Source organism: Anolis carolinensis, chromosome 5, assembly GCF_035594765.1.
Source record: "Anolis carolinensis isolate JA03-04 chromosome 5, rAnoCar3.1.pri, whole genome shotgun sequence".
NCBI classification, from domain to species: domain Eukaryota; kingdom Metazoa; phylum Chordata; class Lepidosauria; order Squamata; family Dactyloidae; genus Anolis; species Anolis carolinensis.
The window spans coordinates 17,431,333-17,455,840 of NC_085845.1; the positions used below are offsets into that span (position 1 = coordinate 17,431,333).

Genomic DNA, 24,508 nt, shown 5'->3' on the forward strand with positions numbered 1-24,508 from the left:
GAGATATTTCCTTAACCTTTTCTTGTAATGTTTCAATCGGTACATCTGGCTATGTCTATGAATACAAATCATATGAGCATAAAATGTGCCAGAGTCACAGGAAAATTGGAAGCCTATATGAGTAGAGTTCCCAGGGTGAAAACTAGAGAGGGAAATCGTTTTAGTGATTGCGCAGAAGAAGCACCTGTAATTTCAACGAGTATTGCTTATTCTCTAGTTGCATGACAAGCCATTCCTAAAGAAATCCACTCTTCTACTCAATGAGGACAAACCGCCTTCCACTCCCAATTTCTCAACCCAACACTACATCCTGTCTGATTGGACAACAAGTTCAATATGAGCCAACAATGTGATGCGGCTGCTAAGAAAGCCAACGGGATTTTGGCCTGCATCAATAGGAGTATAGTGTCTAGATCCAGGGAAGTCATGCTCCCCCTCTACTCTGCTTTGGTCAGACCACACCTGGAATACTGTGTCTAGTTCTGGGCACCGCAGTTGAAGGGAGATGTTGACAAGCTGGAATGTGTCCCGAGGAGGGCAACTAAAATGATCAAAGGTCTGGAGAACAAGCCCTAAGAGGAGCAGCTTAAAGAACTGGGCATGTTTAGCGTGCAGAAGAGAAGGCTAAGAGGAGATATGATAGCCATGTACAAATATGTGAGGGGAAGTCATAGGGAGGAGGGAGCAAGCTTGTTTTCTGCTGCCCTGCAGACTAGGACACGGAACAATGGCTTCAAACTACAGGAAAGGAGATTCCACCTGAACATCAGGAAGAACTTCCTCACTGTGAGAGCTGTTCAGCAGTGGAACTCTCTGCCCCAGAGTGTGATGGAGGCTCCTTTTTTGGAGGCTTTTAAGCAGAGGCTGGATGGCCATCTGTCGGGGGTGCTTTGAATGCGATTTCCTGCTTCTTTGACCGATCACATTCTCCCACATGTATTACACAAGGGTATTTGTTCAGGTAAAGTAAGGAGGAGGAGAGCTCATTGAAGAAGGTGGCTTGCAGTATAAGATGTAAAGAAAATACAACTAAAACAATGCACAAAAAACATTGCATAGACAAGACTATGCTAATTAATTTAAATTGACCATTGAGACATGTTTAAAAAACAAAAGTTCAAGAACCAGCAGACCTCACTGCAATACAAATTGAAATCAATGGCCTGTCAACATATGTATACATACACATGCACACACAGCATCTTGTGGAAGTGAATTATCTGGTCTAGGAGCAGCCACTCAGAAGGCTCCTTCCTATACATTGATCAAATGCACTTGGGACAGTATTTGGAGACAGAAACAGCACTCTTCCAAACATGGTAAAACCTGGGCTATTTCATATAGGTTCAGTAATTTCATATAGTCTGGGTCCACATTATATAGGGCTGTTACAGTGGGAACAAGTCACAATGAGAGAGTCTGAAAGTCTCCTCCTGTAGTAAGCTAAATCAACAGAAGAAAGGGAAAAGGAACAAAGGCCTTTCCTTTTCTTCTTCTCCATTTCCTCAAATGTTTCTATATACCCTACTGGCCTCTTCATGATCACTGGGAGATTTCAGTTTTTCCTCCCTTAGGCTACCAACAAGTGATAGCCTTTGGGAAATAACATACCCCTGAGCTATTTTGAACCTGGAACATTTATGTGGAAGATTACTGGGGACCTTATCACACTAGAGCTTGGATCCATTTTAAATCCACTTTAGAGAAGGGCCTTTAAACAGCTCAGCCAGACAGGTCCTGGGCCTCACCAAACTACAAACCCCAGAATTCTACAGGAGGCAAAAACTGGATTTAAAGCGGATCCATGCACTGGTGTGATGAGGCAGTAAGTGCTAGTGGGGGGTAGGAGTATGGTGATCTCTATCCTATCACTCGTTGAGCTATAAAAGAGTTTGGGATTGTAAAGCATACCATGGATTTCAGACCTCACCTCCTCATGTCTTTTCAGCATTACTGGGGAAGCATAATCTACTCAGACACTGAGCAAGTAGCTGGATAGTTAGAGAAAAGGTTGTATCTCACTCACTTGCTCTACCAAACTTATAGACTGATGCCACTTGTCCTAATTGGTCAGCTACATCTAAGAAAGGCAATATGAGAACATATTAGAATGTATCAAAATTATATGGCAATGGTTGAAAATTATTCACCCACTTGGTAAGTCCTGCTGCTCCTTGAAACGGCTACTGCTGTCATGCAAAGCCATTTGAAATAACATCAAAACAGAGTTAGCATTACTTACTGCCTCCACTTCTGCCGGGTCATACCAGACATTAATGTACGGATGCTGTAAGGCTTCATCCACTGATATCCGTTTGGCTGGGTCAATCACTAGCATCTTTGACAAAAGGTCCCTGGCTTGGCTAGCTGGAACAGGGAAACAAAAACAGAAAATGTGTCTGAGCAGAATAATATGCAGCGAACACAAGGTATGGGGAAACAAAATTAAGTTCACTTGTTAAAACCAAGCAACACGTTTTTGCTAGTTTCTAAGGATTTTTTTTTAAAAAAAATTATTAAGTTCAACTTATGAGCTAGAAAATTGATACCTCCTTGTAACTCACAGAAGCAATTTTTTAATTGGAGCTTTTCTTCTCAACTTTAAATAAATGGAATGATATGTCAACTTCCCTCTTTTTCAAATTACTCATTTCTAAATTGGCACATTGTTTCAATAGTAGCAAACATAATGTAATTAACGTTTTAGTTCAGTACTTCTTAAACTTGACATAGGGGAATGAGTGAATTCTCCCCCCCCCCCCCTAAATGTGTTACTGACCATCAATGTCTTTCTGCCCATTGGTTATAACTGTTCCTTTCATCTTGGAGCTCACTGCAGGCCAGCAGCCAATAACTCACAGATTAGCCCCAGTCTATGAACCAGCACTTTGGTTATCACTGTTTGGGCCTGCGGTGCTTTCAAACAATAGGAAGGCATCTTTAATGTAAACAACATTAATTCCAGAGCAATTGCCTTTTTATACTTCCTATTGCTGTCCCTGTCGGCATCTTTCTGTTGGAGTTGCTGCTGAATTTCAGTAGGAAAGACAGGCATGGTTTGCAATTTGAAGTAGTCGGGGCTTTGGAATTAACAGAAGCATGGTTGGATATCAGATACAGAAGATTTGGATTTCACAGAAACTGAGCAGTTAGTTGGAAAGAACTGATTTTGTTCTGGGGAATTGTAGCAAAATAGATTGTTCATGTGTTCTATTGCTGTGTTTTAATAAACTTAAATGTGTTATTCTTTTTAACAATAAGCTATGAAGCACAGGGTGCTTTCTTCTGAAATTCATGTTGTGTTTGCAATATGATCCCTATTGTCTTTTCCCTTCCTTAACCATGCTTGGACTTCTGGCATTTCTTGCTCCATAAATGACAAAAGTCTTTGATGTACCATTTTGAGCATCACTTTGCTCATATGAAAAATTAATGCAATTCCTTAGTGGTTACTGCAATCCATGATGCTCCCTTCTTAATGACTGGAGGAATGTATACTGAAAATTTCAAATTTGTAGACCATTATTTTGTTTTCCATATTAAGTAGAATTCTGTAGCTTACAGCAGTTCTGTTGGTATGCCTTCTGTTCCTAGTCATTTATTTCTCCCAAATACTCAGAGTGCAGCTTCCATTTCATTTTTTAAAACTGTAGGTTTATCTTTAAACAGTACTCCCTGTGTTCCACTGTTGGTCAGAGAGAATCCCCATTTTGAGTCAAATTTCCCTTTTCTCAAATCTTGTAGAGAAAGTCTCTTGTTCTTCCTTTCTTAAAAAAAACCCCTGTTTTTTGGTGTCATCTTGCATTTTTTTTGCAAAGTGGTTCTTGTTGAACTTGCACACAAGTTGTTGAACAGTTGCATTCAGAATTCGGTCAGTATTTCCATCAACTTTTATTTTTACTTCCTGTTTGTCCTTAATTGCGTGAAAGATTTCATCTGACATCCAGTGAGGCTTCTTCCTTTCTTTCTTTCTTTCTTTCTTTCTTTCTTTCTTTCTTTCTTTCTTTCTTTCTTTCTTTCTTTTTCTTTCTTTCCTGTAGTTCTGTGTTCTGTTGCATTCCTCCATAACAATGTCCTTGGCTTCAGTTCTGACTCCTGGCCAATTAGGTTTAATAATGCCAACCCCCATCTAAAAGAGAGCTGAACCTTGTCCAAAAATTACAGAAAATGAAAACAGGAAGAAATGACCATACATTTTGAACCACACCTTTTTCTTTATATGTGGCTGTAAATGTGGAAGCAAAGATATCAAATTAGCTCTGTCCTTGCTGCAGTTTGCCCACCCCAGTCTAAGAGAATAACAAAATACCTTCTGCGGCTCTTCCTCTGATCTGTTCACAATACCTGTATCCTTTCCCCCCATTTGAAGAATAATAGCTGCATCAGCAACTGAAGCTATCAAATTACTGCAGCATCACTAACCCAAACCTGCTCTATTTGCAATGAAGTAACTACTTCTCTGGGATAAAAGCCATAAAATTGGAACAAGTTTCAGCAGTAACTCTGGGCTATATTATTAATATCCCCTGAGATTCAGAGAACCTATGGGAATAATAAGTAAGCCACTGATTCTGACCAGTATATACCAACCGTTCTGACAGATGGAGCTTGATTAATCCCCTGACGAAAGCTCATTTTGAAGATTGACATGGAAAGAATGCAACATTTGCCTTGTTTGGGATCAGTTCTCCTGTATCTGTCAGTCAAAGCGTACACATAGACACCCTAAGTGTGGGTGTGAATCTGGTGCTGCTTTTCTCCCCAGCAACCATTTTAAAACCAAAAGATTTTTCATATGTCAAGTGCCTCATGCATGGACGTCATCTTCTACTGTTTCTCCTGTCTTTTCTTCACTGCTATCACCTGTAATTCCTTATGTAAATACAAACGTTTCTACCTATTTATCATTTGGAGAATATATTTAAAGGATCAACCAAACAGTATGAATACTGGTGGCATGCTTTGTCTTCCAAGGCCAATAAAGTATTTATAAGAAGGCACAATTATTCCAGATTATTCCTGAATAATTAACACTTTCTGGTTCTCTTTTTGCATGAATCACAATAACCTAAAGATGCCAGATCTTGGTGTCTGATCTTGGAAATTAAACATAGTCAGCCCTGGCTAGTAGATCTATGGGAGACCACTAGTGAATACAAGGTACAATTAGCTAATATTTCACAAGAAAGAAGTAAGAAACCCCCCTTGACTAAACTGCAGTCCATCCGAGTTCTTTGATTTCTACTTGAAAATTAATTCTGATGTGATTCATGTTAAATTGTAAGGGGACCACCCCATCTTTACATAGAAATGTAAATTATTTTTAATAAACCTGTTCCAAAATGAATTTTGTACTACTTTCTAAAAAAGACACATTATTATGTATTTTCCATTTTCACTGGCAGAAAACAATGAACAATTTTGTATATATTTTTTGAATTTTCACTTTTCTCTACTCCATGTGCTTTTTTGCATGTATAGCTAGGAATATTTTCATTCCCACACAAATCATTTCCAGCACTGTTAAGTGTATGTGTGTATTTTTGATTTCCAATTGCATTCTGATTGCCAGTTGCAGCCACGCTCAGGTCACAGCACTGGACAAGCTCTTATTACAGTGCAAACAATGGTTAATTTAAGGATTTAAACATTTCAGTCGGGTTTCAGATGGCATGCTTTCTCATGTCCTCCTCTCCTTTGCAGTTGCAGTTACTAGAGAAGGCACTAGGGCTATAATTATTTGCTAATATTGTTCTGAAGGTCTCATTGGGTAATTTTTGCATTTTTCTTCTTGCTATAAAGATGGCTTTGACAACTGCACAGTATGGTCATTATTCTCTGTAAAATTCACATGTGGGTTTTGCACAGAAAACAGAATTTTCTTCCACAGAAAATATCTCTGAAAATATTTTTTTCATATAAAATTGCTTTTAGTGCATAAAATGCTGTTTTCAGTACCAAAAACCCACACATATTTTTTTTACAAAATAAATTCTTAGCTGTAAAGGATCCCATCACTGCAGGATGCTTCTAATCATGGTTTTCCAACACATGGTTTAAATAATTTTTCAATTCATTTTAAAGTATTTTTTTTCATCTCTAATAGACATGAGCAAATTATGGTCTTCTGCATTTGGATCCCCAAGCAGATTTTGCTTCTCTAACCCCCCCTCCCAAATTGCTTTTCTTTTTCTGGCCAAAAAGGAATGAATTTGAGTTGGACTGCTACATACACTGTTGAACATTTTACATCAATACATATTTTCCCAAACCAGAAGTGGATTCTGAAACTGCTGCTAAATTTGCTCAGCCTTGCTTTAGAGCCATATCTCATTGTGTCCGCTGACTTTCAGAACAATTTTTTTCAAGGGACAGAAGGGTTTGCAGCATCAAGGGAGAAGAACACAATTCATAGGCCCATAGTTCCCTAAATCCTGTGTGCTTTCTACAACTCCTAGATTCAGTATCCAACAACACTTCAGAAAGCCAGATTCATTGATTTTCATGTCAAGAAAATCAACACATTAGGAACAAAAATACTAGTCATATAACCCTGGAAACACTTTTCTAGGAGTGTCATCCTTATCATTCCAGGGATATATCCTTCCATTAGCTACAGGTTGCCCTTATGAGCTAAAATAGTGGTGATCAAGATTGGTTGCTCCAGATAGTTTGACTTTCAGTCCCTTGCCATGCTGAAATCTAAATCATTTCAAAAGCCAAAAGCTGGTCTACAACCAATTGACATTGCGTAAGTAGGTTTGGTTTAGTCCAAGGCTCGGTAACTAGAGAGTACCATTTCAAATAGAATGAAAGTTGCTCCTTAATGCCAGCATGTCATAGTTTATTTCCATCACTACTTACAACAAAGAGCACACATTGAATTAGTTAGAGCAGTTTTGCTTTTATGGTTCATTTTATTATTTTATTGTTTTTTCCTGGGAACGAGAGTGTGTGCAAGCTGCTTTGTGAATTATTATGCTCCAAACAAATGATGGGTTGGAGTAATATGAATTCTCTCTAGGAAGAAATGAGCATAAGGAGATCTGTAAATAGCATCTACAGGTGGCAACCAAATGTCAAAATATCACTTTCTGCTACAGAAGGAGATACCTCTGGCTTTCTGTATATCAAGCATATTTCTTAATAGTAAAGTGTTTGGGGCTTGTTTTCAAGAGAGAGAGAGTATTTTTATGGGAGATCAGGACAGAAAATCAGACCATGGAAATTAGCTGTATCTCCATGTGTGGAAATATGTTTACAGCCTTTATCCATAAAGCCAGTGAGTGGAAGGACATCTTAATTATCATTCCCTCAGCATCTGCTTTTAATCCTTTGTAAATCCATTATTCTGTTTCCTCTCTGGGGTGGTACGGTATAGTGTGTTGTGGAGGGGAGGATTATAGAAAGAGCTCAGTGTTTCTGAAGACATTTGGCCAGACTTTCAATCACCCCCCAGAGTGGAGACAAACAGCCTTGCTGTATACTGGAGAAATGCATTCTGGGTAATGGCATGCAAATTGCAGCAGATTAAAAAATATCACACATTGCCACCACAAGCAACCTTGAGAAGCCATGTGTGCAAGACTGATACATGCTTCAAGTTTGCAGAAGATTCCAGAACTATAATTGAAGGCCTTTTTGTTATATCAAAATGCACATCAATCATTGTCACATTCAAAAGTGTGCCATCCTTTTGTAGATAATTATGGATTCATTATAGTTTTAAAATAATTTCAGTTCTTCCCATGGCAAACAATGGCAATATCACATCTGGAGCAATTGTAATCATGCAGCACAACTTCTCTGCCCATGGTCCTAATGGCTGCTAATGCTAAATGAAAGCTGTATGCACTAGAGATACGAGCAATACGTGCAATTTTCAGCGTATTTCAGCACACCAAGGGATACTATTGACCATTTAGTCAACTATTGTGAGAATTATCCCCTTGCATTACAGGACTTTCTAAGAAGAATCTGAGATTGTGTGTTTGTTTTAAATGGGTTTTCATTTGCATGCACATATACATAAATGTGAATGCCCCAAATACACAATTTTTACCCCGTAAAAGATTACATATTGTGCAAAAATTAGGGATTCAGAAAGTCCAACTTGCTCCTTCATGTTTTGAATGACCTTTGTGTATTTTTTTGTTTATTTTTCCCAATTCAGTATATATATTGGGAAAATACATATAACATTTAGGCACAAAAAACTTGTTATTGAATGTAAGAATCAAATAAGTGAATATTTATATTCCTATTGTACTTTATTGTACTAACAATGAATAGAATCTGAAACACTTTTGCTAACAGCCCTTACTATTGAATTATTTCTAACAAGGTTTCAATGAGATTTTATTCATAGCCTTGTTAAATTCAAGATACTTTCTGGTAAACAGATAAAAGCTCCTAAATCCCAATTTATTCCTTTCTCGTTGTCAGACAGTGGGCACAGACAACCCTCCCATAAACACTGAGGTTAAGAAAATGGCTGACAACAAAGATACTTTAAGGATATCTAGAAGTTTCATTCTGTTTGCAGTTTGGAGCAAGCTGTATCTTAGATCAATGAATGGATCAGAACATAGTTATGCTATAGATTTTGTGATGCTGTTCAAAGCACCAAAAATATGCTAAAATGTGCAGGAAAAATGCATGTTTTAGAATGCAATACACCTTTGGAAAAATGTAACTTGAGTTACAGAATAGAAGCTATATCATACTCACTACATTTTCATGTAAAATTGATTAATATGGAAATGGAACAGAGAAGGTTTATACATGTATCCATGGAAATTCATACAGACAGGGAATAGATCCTTTTGCCCTTAAAAAAGGACCCTCTTCCCAGTAATCTGTGAACAATTTCAATAGATCCAGCAGAAGTTCCTTCAATTAATCCAAACTGGTCCAGCGAAAGTCCGCCTTGAAGTCACTTTTTGCTTATATAATTTATGAACCAAGTATCAAACACTCATCAGAATCCTAGGTGGCAGATCAATGTGGATGACCCTCACACCAAATACAATTGCATTCTAGTTAGTAAATATGAGTATGAGCTCTCACTCCCTTCAAAAAACCTCTATTGTGGCTAATTAATACTTTGGGGAAAATACTGGTGCATAACATTTTCACATATGGTTTTCCAAATTTAGAAGAGGGCCATGTCTTATTGAACTACTAATCTGCTTGATTTTTTATTAAAGATAGAAAGTGAAAGGGAGCTTTTTCTTCCACTAAACTTTCCTCCATTGCACACTGAGCAAAGCTCCTCTGACATATCTAAAGTTACATAGTGTAGTAACACTGCAGGCATTCGTGGAAGTAGACCTGACTTATACACACATACAAAACAGCTTTGTATTCAAGCAAAGCAATATGTTTGAGAACCACATATGTGGGGCTGATTGGGGTAAATTGTAGGGGTGATAAGGAAATATGATGTATATATTCATTCAGTTTTATATTTATTTACTGTAGTGTTATAAGTGTCTTATTTTAACTTACTACACAGAGTGTAGTCAAGTCTTATCAAGCCTTGTTGTTTGGTTTGGTACTGTGATATGGCCTAAGGGCTAATCAATAAAATTTATTATTATTATACACACATAACTGGCCATGTAGCTGCTTCGATTTACAAGATGGAATAAATATGGAATAGAAATGGGAAAAATGCATTTACAATGTGACACATATTTCTACTTGCTTGTAAATTGATGTGCATCCCTTATTTGTTCTTACCTTTGAGTTTGTTGTGTTCTGAATCGGCGGGAAAGAGAGAATCTGGGAATAGTTTGGGGAAGGTGAGGCCGGCATATTTAGGTCTGTTTTCCACATAGTTCCGCACTGTTGGTTGCAGTTTCTTCATGAATTCCGGGCAAGGGGTTCCCAGCTGTTCAATTACCTTATTCCACTGATCAATATCTGAGTAGAGATAGTTAAGGAAAAGAAAGGTGCAGAATTCCCCACCCCATTTTTTATCATCCCAAGGTAATTTTACAATTTCTTCCCTATGCAACATGATGGAAGACAACCAATATTTGATTCACGAAAACGTCAGTCAGTGCTTCACTATGGAAGCAGTATCATATTAAAGCAACTTCATCTACAGCCCAAAACAAGCTCAAAAACTTGAATTTAAGGTTGATACAGTAGCCCTGATTTGTAAAAGATGCTAACACAACCTTTATATTAACATAATCTACCCATGCTTACCCATTCTTTTGTTCTTCTCCTATTATTCTTTCACTTTGTCCCTACATCTTAAACTTCTTGGAGAAGGGATCAGCCACACCTGTTCTTGGTGTAGTTCCATGCCAAAAGATGTTTGCAACATAAATAAATCATGATTCGCTACTGTAAGATGTGACAATTGCTACTGACATTACAGTGGAATTAGAGATATCTGTGAAGGTTAAAGTATAAGTGGTGGGGATGTTAAAAAAAGTTTTCTTGTTCTCAAAGAAAGAAAATGTTTTGACACATTGAAACACCCATAATAAAAAGGGAGAGCTGTTTTTAGATTTTTGCAACTTTTCTTCCAAAAAAGGTGGAAAACCCCTTAATTCTGCAAACAAACATTTTTGTGTAGAACACTGTTTTTTGTGCACAATTATTTGACGTTTGTGGAAAATATTTTTGCACACACATTGTTCACCAAGAAATAATTATAAGGAGAAGAAAAGAAGAAGACCGCGGAGACCCCCATTTCTAAGAGTGCCCCCTCACAAAAAATCTTGGCAGCTTTTTTGGGCCATGGAAGCAGCCTATTAAAAGTTGTAGACAGGTCTCAGAAAATACTGATGAGAAAAGATCGATTAAGATACTTCAACTAACTTTGCTTTTATCTATTTCCAGTTAGGACTCCATCCCCATGATACTATCTTTTCTCCCAGAAAAATCAACACACTGTAATATTTAGAATATTCTTATTATAACAAGGGGATAAAGCTCACGTGTTTGATTACAACTATGCAAAAGGTATCTAAAGTGCTGAGCAGGCATTTTTTCTAGGTTTACTGGGGGGGGGGCAATGTTTGGGAATGGGGTGATGACCAAGACTTAAATATTTCCACCCTTGCTTTCATTAAATGATATACTTCAAACAAATGGACCTATCTCTGCCAGAAAAGCTGTGTACAAGGGCTGAAATTGTAAGATGCGGAAATGAAAGCTTGACAGACATGTCACTTTAATATGGAACAATCCTCAACTCTTGTCAATACAGGAACTTCAGTGATTAGATCTGCTATGATCTGGCAAAAGGAATGAAAGATTTTTTAATAAGAAACTAGGCACCAGTGGATTCATTCTAAGCTATATCAACACATGAAGCCCTTTCAGACATTGATCAATACTACGCCACTAATTTTAAGCAGTTTCTCTCCATGTTTCATTGCTTTAGATGGCTATATGACCAAGATGTTGGGTTACATACTGACAGCATCCAAATTCACAGACCGAAGAGAAGAAATATAGTTGTTTCATTCTAGTTTAACTTGCCTATTGTAAGAAGGCTAAAGATGAATCCATTATAGCAGAATCTAGTTCTTTCCCCACTCTAGCATTTTTCGTATTGTTTACTGTAGATGTGTTTCTGCAATTCAATACCAAAAGCATTTGGTCCTCCATCCTTCTTGCACTATACTCCCATTTCTGATTCACTGAAGCTACTAAAAGTCTAACCGTAGGTGTGACTGTGCAAACACATGCACAGCCATCATTCAGTGAACAAACATCTTAGAAAGAAGCTTCTCTTTATAATGTTTTTTTCTGCCTGTCTAGAGCCTATTTCCATCTTTTCCTCTAACTAGCTAGAAGTCTTTTAGCAGCATTCATATCAGAAAGGTGGCAAAAGAAAGAACAAAATTAACTTAGTAACAAAAACAACACCCTGCACGAGAACAAAAGAACGAGAGAAAATATTACATATTCTTTCAATAAATGATGTGCAAACTTAATAGCATCACCCCTTATTTGTTTAAGAATACCAACATAATTAAGGATAACGTTCAAACAAATCATCAGCTGTTAGCAGCTGGTTTCCAGGGAGTTATTTCTATAACAAAAATGCTTTTAATGGTTTAATTATAGAGGCTCTATGAACAATTTTTAATAAGTACGCGGTTGCTTGACAGAAATTAGGCTTTTAAAATGCATTTTAGAAGGTACTTTTGGTTAACTTTATCTTTCTTTCTCCTTCTGGAAATATATCTTTTACAAAAAAAATATTAAAAGCCCATTTGCCTAAGCCCATAGGAGTGATGAATGAATCCACTGCATAATAATAAGGAGTCGATATCTTTTAAAAGCAGAGGAAAGAAAGAAAGAAAAGAGGGACCAAATGTTCAGGAAGCTTAATAAGTTGAAAAGTCACATTTGCTACAGATGGTTGATTCATTAAGAGGCAGAGCCAATCCCAGTATTCTTTGATAAGCATACATGCATGTTGAGGTGATGTTTGGAAAGACTCACAAGTGCAGAGAGGTTCTCTGAATTCTCCAGCTTCAATGGGCATTTAGGCAAGACTGCCTTGTAGATGGTCATGTGCTGAGAGGAAGGGAAAGTTACTCGCTACCCTCCATAAGCTGGCTATCCTATTGCAGTGCTGATATTTCAGGTCATCTCTTCTACAGAGACCTGCCTTTGTGAACCTCTCAGAGCCTGACAATGAAATAGGTTGATGTTGGTCTCTGGAAGATAGTAAGCTTATGGTCACCACTGTGTCCACCGCTTTTGTCATTGCATTGTGCACTATCACAACCCTCCTCTCCTCCTCTACTATCACCATCACCACCAAAACACCTGGAGGGCCGAAGATTGCCAATACCTGGTACAATCCCTGTATTCATGGGTGATACATTCCCTGACTTTGCATAGATTTGTAAAGCCACAGGTCATAGCAAACCCTATGTACGACTTCTAGCCCAAGAATACCTAAGAGTCTCACTAGAGGCCATAGAAAATGTCCGGAGAAGACATATGTTTTCAGATGTGGATCAGTGAAAGGGGTTGTACTGTATACTGGATTTTTAAAGTATGATTCTAAAGAAAACAAGCAGAAAAGAATAACAGAGAAGGGGAAGGGGGAACAGTATAGGTTATGAATGAGGACTCACCAAAGATATTGATATCAGCTGGCCATCTCTCCAAAAATACATTTTTAAAAAGTTAACCTCTTGAAAATAACATAACATGTTCATTAATGGCTAAAGCAATAAGATCTTCAAACCATTGCATGATACATGTAGATGGTGAATGCCTGTATTTCCAACCCTTGAAGTATAAACTTTTTTGTAACAGGAAAAACATGCAACAAAGTTGACCCTGCATGGATCTAGGAATGCAAAAGATCTTTACCTTACAACCAAAAGAGAGAAAGCACTGAATATGTCCATGTCATATGCCACAAGGAAATATTATCACAGCACCAATGTTTGTCTGAAGCAGTATGATTCTATAAAAACATGGTGGCCGTCAGCACACCCAGGTTATCAAATTTTTCTAGATCAAATGTATTTTAGGTCAAAAGAGATTTGGAATAGAGAAGTGAAGGCGGTTTTCTGTTGGCTAACCATGTGCCACTCAATTCTAACCCTTTTCTTCGTATAATACCACAATATAGCAGTGGAGCTTTCTACTCTACTGGGACTACAGGTGTCCCTTTACCTGTAAAGGTTGAATACTCCAGGGGTAAGAAATGCTTTGATTGGTCCAGAACTGATGGGGTTGTTGTATGTTTTCCCAGCTGTATGGCCATGTTCCAGAAGTATTTTCTCCTGACGTTTCGCCCACATCTATGGCAGGCATCCTCAGAGGTTACCTCACAACCTCTGAGGATGCCTGCCATAGATGTGGGCAAAACATTAGGAGAGAATACTTCTGGAACATGGCTATACAGCCGGGAAAACATACAACAACCCTGTGATACCGGCCATGAAAGCCTTCAACAACACATCAAGCACTGATATTACGGTGTTTTGGTCTTGAAGGCTTACCTGATTCCTAAAAGTCACTTTCTACTGAACAGTTCCAACAGAGGATTGTGTGGCATGGCTCTGAGACACCGTGAAAAAGTGAAATAGTGGGCAGTTTAGTAGGTCTAGTTGTTAATAGGTAAAGCCTGTGATTGTCTGGAAGGCCTGCCAAGGTCCCTTTGCTGTCTGCCTCCATAGGCTTGTCCATCCTACCTGTAAACAAGCTTGCAAATGCTTCTTTATCAAAGCTACATGCAAGACTGTATTAAAGTGGGCAGCATCTTGGGCCAATTCTACATCTCACAACATTTCACTGGGAAATGTAAACTGGGAAGTGTGTCCAAGCAACATCAGCATCATCAAGATGACAACGGTTATGAATGAGAAAGAAGACACAAACTAGGAGAAGCTGCAGTGGGTTGCTTTTGCCTGAGTCTACTGGGAAGGGCATGATTTTGCCCCCTCCTCATTTTCCCCTCCTGATGCACTTTGAACTCACTGTGAGCCTGCTGAAGTAAACTAATGATAAAGTGGCCAAGTGGAAGGAGTAGGAATCAGACATTTTAAAAACACCTTAAAATGTGGGACAGCAGTAGGATTAATAATGCTGTCCCTGTCAAATTGGGACAGTTGGAGGGTGTGCCATTCCAAAACAGGGACTGCTTTGTGACTCATGGGTGACTCATTCTAGCCAGAGTGGTATAGAAATGAGATAAGGAAGCCAAACATAACATTTTACAACACTAGAGACACCTGCACAAAAATCTTCAAGGTGGAACCTATTTCCAGCACCACAGTTTGGATATGTTTGACAGCCGGAACCCCAATGCTCCAAAATACAGATAATAAATGAAACATTGGGATTTTCAAGAAGAGAAAGGAGCAAGAGGTTTTTTTCCCCCCTTTTCAGGACCAGGTTCCTTGTATGTGTGGGGTCTGGAGCAACTGCATCTATTGAACCACCCTTGTATGAGTAGAAGCTTCACTGGGTTCAATAGAGCATTTCATACATAAGACGGAAGAGTTTTGTGTAAAGGTATGTATGCATAAAGGAAATAAAACTCAATATTTCATTTCTGCCATAAAACAAAAAAAACTCTCAAGTAGTGTCCTCTTTAGAGAACTAAAATATTACTCATGGGCACCTGGCTTTTCTGCTCTATCACCCTTGCATCCCTTGTCTATCTATCCTCCTTGATGTTTAATCTGTGGCCACAAAGTCCCAAGTGGCAAATAGGTTAGTTTCCCCAACTGCTGCTCAGTGACATACTCCTAATTTATTCTGACTGATGATTTTATTATATGCAAATCTTAATTCATATATGTGAACATATTCTAACTTGAGCCTGCTTTATCTCTGGTGCAGTTTCATGTTCTACAAATTAAAGCAATTAACTGGGTTAAAAACAAAAACACAAACGCGCCAAAGTAGTAAGAAAAGGTCCCTGGCCAAATTATATATTTCATTCACAGGTTTGCACTCATCCGTTTGGCCTTATCTTTCTGCCTATGCACTACACTATACCGACATAATTTGCACTTTCGGCCCAGTTATTTTTGGAGCCAACCCAAGATTTTATCATTATAGTTTTGTATGTGATTTTTATGACCTGTTTTATTATTGTTGTTTATTCATTTGTTTATGGCTTTGTTTTTATATTGTTGATGGCCCCATGGGCTTGGCCTCATGTAAGCCGCCCCGAGTCCCTTCAGGGAGATGGGGCGGGGAATAAAAATAAAATTATATTATTATTATTATTATTATTATTATTATTATTATTATTATTACACAGTATCCACTTATTTGTCCATCAACATGCTCAGCTTCATCTAACATATACATATTGTAAGTTTAACACCCACAATACTTTGGATGAACATGAAAATATCTGAAGGACAGTTACAAAATGTTGAGATGAAGGCCTGCAGTTTTTCATTATTAAATTATGTCTTGGAAGAAGTAATAGAATCATAGTGTTTTGGAAGAGACAACAAGGGCCATCCAGTCCAGCTCAAGAAGGAATACAGAATCAAAACACCCCTGATAGATGGCCATCCAGACTCTGCTTAAAAACCTCCAGAGAGGGAGACTCTAGGCCTTTTAACAAACACAAAACTTGGGAGAGTTATTTTTTTGTCCCATAAACTGAGAGTCCCTCATCATAACGACTGGGTATTCTGAGAAGTGTTCTACAATAACGTAAATTTTCTGTGCTCAGGGCATTTTCAAGAGAAAGCTTGTTCAAAAAAAAGGATTGGCTTTGTGAAAAAAGATACCTTGCTGACCCATCCATCCATACTCAGCCCACAGTTCAATACTTTCTGATATGCCAGATTTCTCCGAAAGATTGTGACTCTGTAGTATCATTCCTAATTTAAGATAGGCCACTTCCTAGCTATTTCACTACTGGAAACAATATTGTAAAATTTGCCCAGATTATGCACCAACACTAGCAACACTGTGGGCAGAGTCCAGAGTCCGGAGATGTTAAGTGCTGCTGTCAAATGTGTGTCACTCTCTGGTGTTACTTTTCTGGATAAGAATGTCAATGTCAGGTCAGCCAAGAAATATTTGATGTATATATTTCCAAAGAAGCCTTGTTTATTGGAGGGACAGTTTTGTACAAAGTCAAATGACCAGACATCTTATGTTGTACCCAACTAACAAGAACAGGGAAGATTCATGCCCTCCAACTGTCCCAATTTGGCAGGGCCAGTCTCAAATATTCCTGACATTTGACTTTTTCAGATTTTAAAAAATATGTCAGTTTCTCTTTCCTCCTTCCACTTTCACCCTTTGTTCTCAGCTTATTTCATTTTCTACAAACTATTTCCAAAACATTTGCTTCACTGTCTGGGACTTACTTTAAAAAAAAAAAAACCCACAATGGAATTATGTTATTGCATATTTGACTTGCTTTTCTTTCTTTACCTTTTTAAAGACACTCCTGAAAACTATCCTTCAAAAACTGTTCCAGAGGATGAAAAACAAGTGAAATGATTACTGCCGAAGCATGGATGTCCAAACACAACTGATTGATTTAGAAATGTAACACCAACTAAGCATCATTTTTACTCATTCATTTAGGTTTTGAATCCAATTCTTTCAGACCACAGAAGCCCATATGAGAAGATGTATTGGTATGAATTGTGACTGCAGGGTTCATGCATTATCAAAGAAATCCCTTAAAAGATGAGGGAAGGTGACTTGCATTTATGTATTAGCTTAAACTCCTAACCTGCTCCATTGTGAACTATCACAGCATGTATCAAAATGAAAATCGATTGAGCATTTGCTAAATATAATATATTCATACAAAGAAACTCAACTATAAGAATATAAGGAAATCCTATTTATCTGAACTGCAGTTAATTCAATGTTAGCTGTGTTCTCCCTCTTTCACACATTTATATTTTAATTCTGCTGCAGTTCATCATAACTACGATTATGTTCCACTGAAACCGGGATGCTTTCTTCCAAATAAACATGAATAAGAATGTATTGTTAGCCTTTGGAGAAGGAGAGACACGCAAAATTGGAACAAAAAAACCATTAACAGAAACATTAAATATTAGAATGGAATAAATGTTCTCCCATTCCAAACCAACCATACAAGCTATTGCGATTATCCATACTGTTAACGTCAGTATGCTGTACTCTAGACATCCTTTGGCTGTTTGGATATAAATTGTTCTACTGCAACACGGAAAAGTTCAGAATTTAGAAAAGTTACTTTTCTTGAGAGAAAACATCCAGAATCCTCCACCAGTCAGTGGTCACTAGTTGGATGAGGCATTCCAGTCAGTTCTAATTTTAAAAAGTAACTTTTCCAACCTTTGGGAAAAAATAGAATATTTTCTAATAAGTGATGCAATAGCTATTTTTCACAGAATTCTGAATCTATGGCAGATGATCTACCATCTTGAATACAACTTTTCAAGTAAAGATATTATGAGAATAGCAATCTTTACCCCATTAACCAAAGGACCTTAACAGACCATATGAGTTCAATTAATTGAAATGGGCAGAAGACCAAAGGAAATCAAAATGGTACCCAGAGAGGCCCAAGGGCTATGAAGGATACGATCAGTGCCAGGAAACAACACAGCACCTTTAATCATTTCTCCCATGATGCAACCTACTGACCACATGTCAACTGAAAACAAAAAATGAAATGAAGGTAAACAAGAACACAGCAACAGAACAACAAATAAATGAGAAGATTTGTCTGGGGTTGGGTCAACAGAAAAAAATACATGCATTCCCTGCTAATAGAGTACTAAGAAACATACTTGCATGATTTGTGTCTCAGAGTTCAAGGTCCCTTTCTCACAATGCAACCCATATAGCACTATCTTCCACTTTGACTTCTATGAGAACATCCTACTTGCAATTTAAGGAGGGATTTGTGGAATGCTTAGCCAGAGAGCTCTACTGCAATTACAAATTCCACAATTCCATAAGATGTTGCGATGACAGTAAAAGTAGACTATAGTGTTATAACTATGTGATGGAAAAGGTCATTTGAAAGCAGAATTAGAATGACCCAAGGAATATCCATGCCTATTTTTGTATCCATTCATTTTGTCTTAAAACATCCCTGCAAAACATTTCCATTAAGAAGTAGCAGAGATGGTTGCTGGAACTGCCCATAAGAAGGTATGGGAACTAAGGCAAGGGAAGACACTGATCCTTTCCTTTGCCCTCCTGATGCAAATCCCGAAAGAATTTTATGTGAATACTATACTCCTATATACTCTCTGCCTATTAATTACTTAACATGTATACCTGCAAAAAACTAACAATACTGTAACCAACTTCTAAAGGTGCATCCCTGTGTAGATTTCCATTAATCATCACACATGAAGATTTCCTTTTTTTAAAAAAATCTTGCATTAAGTGAACTGTGGAGTATTTCTAATCCTAGCAAAAAGTTAGCCCTAGGGTTAGCAATGGACTATGAATGTGGTTAGGGTAAATAGTAGAGTTCAATGTGCAGTTTGTACATTTCTTCAATGCCAATGCTACCACGAATGGGTCCAAACTACTGACAATATGTCACGTTTACTAATTTACTTCATTGCATCACGGTTCATCAAAAAAACTCAGCATGGGTCTTTTGCTTGTCCAGACCAATACATTGGGTACCTCGATAGTAAAAAAGCAAATCACTTTGTTGGGATATATTTTCCTTGTTGTGGTTGTGGCTGTCATTATTAAAAAAACTTGTACATATCTGAATTTTATATCTTTTCAGATAACGATATTATAAGAATGTTTATACAGTAGGTTTTTATTCTTCAAATATAACTTAGGGAACTAAAATGTCCTCTTTGATTCATGAGTGGAGGGCACTCTATAGATACAAAAAAGTGTGTGATTAACACCCATCCTCTTTGCTGCAAAAGTCTTCATTTTTATTGAGGAAGAGAGTCTGTTCCCCCAAGTCAGGATACTTTTGTATATTAAATTCTTCCATTTTCAAAAATAGAATGACCCTGTCATTTGAACTATAGTAATTTCTATCAGTAAAAAAAAAAAAAAAGATGGATTGCATTGCTGGGAAAAATTGTGAGCAGAAAAGGGATTAAAATTCCTTATTATGGAGGAGCAGGTTAATTTAAATTGTTTCTACACTTGCCTACATGCACAAGAGTAATGAAGAAAGAAAGAATGAAGGAAAGCAGTGATCTTAGTAAGATCTAAGGCTAGCTGAGTATGTCACTATGGCTCTTCTTGTAATTAAACGAGTAATTTAAAAATATAGGTCTCATCTGCATTCTTATAACCATATTGGTTTCTATTCTAAGGAATCTTTTTTCCAGAGGGATATGCAAATCATCTTCCCTTTTTAGCTTATAGCACAGAAAGTACAGTTCTTCCTTGGATACTAAACAGCAGTTAAGAGAGCAAGATATTTAATTAAGCATAGCCACATTTTTGGAAATGTAACTTAAAACCCATCAATTGGCTGTGACAACAAATGGAATTTATGAACACATGGCCACTGCATCTTGAAAAAGACAAATTTAGAACAGAAACTAAAGGATGTGTATCTAGTAGGCTTGTGCAATCTGGGCAAACTGTGATCCATTTCGGTGTCCTGGATTTTGGTGGAGATCACAATCTATTTTTCGGGAAACTCCCAGATTTGGGAGACAGAAATCCATTTTCGATCAGGGAAGCTGAAAGATTCATTTTCTATTCAGCCCATTACTGGGGTCAGGGGAGACTTCCCAGGCTCCCCTTTCCATCATTTTAGGCATTGTTTGTCCCTATAGCCTTCATCAAGACATTGTTAGGTTTACAGACAGGTGCACCTGGCGCTCCCTCCCTCCCTGCACAGCACACTTCCAAGGCATTTTAAGGAGGCTCGAATCCTCACTTCCCAGGGCAGGGAAAGAAGAGCGATCTATCCTACGCTGGGATTCCTTTAATAAGTCCTTTGTTCTCTTGATTTTCAGGTCTTGGCAATCTAGCCGCTGCCTCCCTCCCACACCCCACATGTAACCGAAGACAGCTGGTTTTCAATAGCCACTGTTGACCATTATGGCCAACCAAACAAGCTGAGGAGCCGGATTGGCCAAAGGAAACGGCTATAAACTAATCCGGGCTCAAGCCTAGTATTTAGGTAAAACTGAGAAAGAAAAGATCTCAATAGTGTTGAAATCCAAAACTTAGTAAAAGGTTATTTGAAATCTTGATCTGCTTTTGGGGTGACTAACCAGAAAGACATCTTAGAGTCCTAGTAGACTGCTCAGTAAAAACATCACCTCAGTGTGCATTTATGAGAAAGGGCAGGTGACAAATTATTAGAAAAAGTATTTTGTGCTAGAAGCTATCTTCTAATGCTCTTGCCCAAAGGAAATGATATGCTCAGGGCCAAGAATGTTCTCTCTCCCTAGGCTCATGCATTTGGAACTTTGCAATGGGGCAGGGAACTACAGCTAAGAATAAGATAGAGATAAAGGATAAGACATAGAGATGCATGATCCCCCACCCCAATTCTTCCATAAAGCTACTACTTAGGTTCACCCAATGACATTGTCCATCAGTAGTTTCTAAATAAACTAAAGAGTGCATTGCTGTAGAAGAATGGGATTCTACTGCCACAAATGTGCTGATATCAGTTGGCCTAAATGGGTTTTTCGAAAGCTGCATTAAATATAAAGAGCATTTAGGTTCAGATGCATGGGCTCTATCTGCCAAATGTAAATACTATGGGAGAGCTGATGACCAAGAATATCATTCCCAGCCACTTTTTAAACAATATTTTCCGAATTCTGTAACCAGCATGATCAGGAATTTGACCCATTGTAGTATTAAAATGGGGTTTGCCCAAATTTACCATGAGCAGCCCATCTATTTATCCCAGATACTGTTTGTAGATAAATGTTACAGTTTAAGAGTGAGGAGCACCATTTTGGGAGAGCAGGCGGAGGAGAGGGGGCAGATTGAACAGTTCAGGCCATCACTAATTGCATGTGATGATACTTGACATTGGTGCCTCTAGTGAATACAAGATTTAAAAGATAAAGCACAATAAATGCCTTTTCAAAACCCAACCATTTTTTTAAAAAACTAACCACTCCTGAGAATATATCTGAAAACAATCTTAGGAAAATCTTCCTTGAGCTTGGTCTTTCAGATCAGTTGACTACCATTTCTGTCATCACCATCCACCTTCATCAGTGGCCTTTGTCTGGGGATGATGTGACTTGTCATCTAACTTATGTGGATAACAGCACTATTCCCAGATTGATTTTACACGAGACCATCAGTGCCTCCGTCTTATCTGGATTGAGCTTCAATTTGTTTACCCTCATCCAGTTCATTACCGACCTCAGGCAACGGTTCATTTGTGGGACAGTTTTCTTGGCATCTGATGGAAAGGAGTAGTAGAGTTGAGCATCATCCATGTACAGATGATACAAAACTCCAAAACTCCGTATGATCTCTCCCAGCGGTTTCATGTAGATGTTAAATAACATTGGAGATAACAAGGATCCCTGCAGGGCCCCACAACCCACAGGCCATGGGGCCAAGCAGAACTCCCCAACACCATCTTCTGGAGGGAAAGACTGGAACCACTGCCTCCCAGTATTTTGCATAGTCATTGGAAATATGCTGTATTCTCCCGTACTTCAGGATGGTTTGAACTGCTCGTTCTGCAAGTCCCTTCTCTGCCTAATCCTCTATGGGTTTGGTAGCATTCCCTTCCAATAATTTAATTACATTTAAATCCAGAATTAGAAAACAAAGACATTAGATTGAAATGGGGTTTTTGTTCATTGTATTATTTGCCTTCTTTCGTATTTACATTAGTGTGGATATTGGGATTATTTATCTATTTTAATCAATTGCATTCAGTTACCTTGTCTTTTAAACACAATAAATCTTGATTATGAAAACCTACTATTACTTAGCATATTATTAGTTTTATTCTTATGTGGCTGCTCATTTACCATCAAAACAAAAATTCTAAAGAACAAAATGGATTTTCATTCTCTGTTAAATAAAGTGATTTTGAAAACACCATGCATTAATGCTCGTGTCCATTTCCAATTTATTTGTTCACTTAAAAATGCTTCACTCATTACTTTCTTTGTGCTGATATTTGCAGAATAAATTTATGAATTATGGACACTCAGCTAATTATTCATTGTATTGTTCCAGTACTGACTCACAAAATGTTTTGGTAGAATTCTACCTGGTGCAGAAGAACTAAGTATCAAAACCTACACAACATTATGCCAATGTGTTATCCCCAGATTTACAACCAATAGCTCTCTGGTTACTAGAGGACCAATAGCAGAAGATGGGATTCCTACAATGGGTTTCCCATAGGCAACTGGATGGTCACTGTAGGCAAGAAGGTGAGGGGTTAGACCAGTGGTTCTCAACTTGTGGGTCCTCAGATGTTTTGGCCTTCAACCTGTAGCTGCTAAACTGGCTGGGATTTCTGGGAGTTGTAGGCCAAAACACCTGGGGACCTACAGGTTAAGAACATTGGGATAGACAGTCCTTTAGTCTGCTGCAATGCTGCTGTGATGTTGTTTTGATCATCTAGATTATCATCCTATTGTGGAGATGGTATTCTTACAGTGCTAAAACTACAAGCTCTTGGGAAAATTCAATATCGGTCATTGCTGTCCTCCACTCAAGTCAATTTAGCACTCTTGGTAGAAGAATGAGTACTATGTCAAATATGACTACACAAGATTAATGGACATTTGCTGGATCAGTCTTATAATATTACTGATGACAAGCGAACTGGCATGGCACTCTATGGCACTCCTGTAAAGTGCTTTATAAATCAATAATTCCTCTTAAAACTTTCCCATACTTGCAAGACATTGTCCGCTCACTGCAAGAATATCCCATCATTTTGGAAACAGTTTTCATTTCTCTCCCCACTCCAAACTCTTTAGAGCCTTGGAAAGCCCCCCTTGCCCTCAGTGCATGAAGATAGCAATTATATTTAGCTCCAGAAGGGTTTAGGGAATTTGATAATGCTGCATAGAATAAACAAAGGCAGGGACCTGTGTGGCTCTTTGATAGCAATTGAAATGGTTTCTGTATCAGCTAGGGTCTTTGTTCATCCAGATGTTTAAACTTCAACTTCCATAACTCCTGATCACTGGCCATGCTTACTAAGTCTTCTGAGAGACTGACATCTAGAGGTTCAAAAACTGAGAGCTACTGAATTACAGAGACCAGATTCTTAACTACAACCATATCATGGATGTTTTCCTAAGTTACCAATAAAGTAATGCAGCCTGATGTATAGGACAATAAATGTGGTAGATGGCATTGCTCACTGTTGTAATAGGATTTCCAAACTGACACACCTTCTTTCCTGTAGAGATGGCAACTAGACATTGCAGATAGAGGGGAAGTGGGGTGAGCAAGACAAGATAAATTTCCTTTGGGATAAATGGACCACATATATGCAAACAAATAAAACAGAATCCTGTTTTGAAATGCACAAACATTACATTGTCTCACTACTGTATCCACACACAAAAAAACAGAGGCATAGTTTTGTTGTAATTTTGAGAACACCATTGGCATACTAGTTATAAAATATATCTTAATGAATAAACATTGTAATCGGAGACAGTCATTCCACATCGGTCATGATGTATTGTTGGCTGCCCATTCATCTGATTTTTAAATACATCTGAAGACCTACCATATTATCTTCCATTCATTATTCAATTCTGTATTCACTGGGATAGAGGAGAAATGACCTTAACATGTTGGAAAAATGTATCCTATGTTCAGCAGCAAAATGCAACAAATATTAATTGGTGTTCATTGCACTGTGTCTGTCTATCATACCAGCTGTCAAGGAAGTCTGAAGCCAATTTTTTATGTGTCTCTTTTCAATACACTGATGGAAATCTCCCTTTTGTTCCTTATAAAACATGCAAGATGTAAGGCAAATGTGTGATTTCTTTGTTCTTGTTAGTATGAATGCCTTTCTTACTTGATTCTCAGAAAAGTTAAAGTGTCTTTCTTTCTT

General features: G+C 37.9%; 1 protein-coding gene across 6 annotated transcripts in view; it reads right to left on the bottom strand.

The window, feature by feature from the left end:
* Positions 1–24,508, bottom strand: part of mapk10 (mitogen-activated protein kinase 10) — a 236,720-nt gene that overhangs the window by 35,320 nt on the left and 176,892 nt on the right. For 5 of the 6 annotated variants that reach the window (XM_062981826.1, XM_062981825.1, XM_062981828.1 and 2 more), the window contains exons 10-11: positions 9,745–9,927; positions 2,243–2,367 (exon numbers count right to left, since the gene is read on the bottom strand). In XM_062981826.1, coding sequence (XP_062837896.1) covers positions 2,243–2,367; positions 9,745–9,927 — 308 coding nt within the window. Of the gene's footprint in view, positions 1–2,242; positions 2,368–9,744; positions 9,928–18,064; positions 18,137–24,508 lie in introns of all 6 variants that reach the window. The other variant, XM_008111016.2, reaches the window with a different exon arrangement.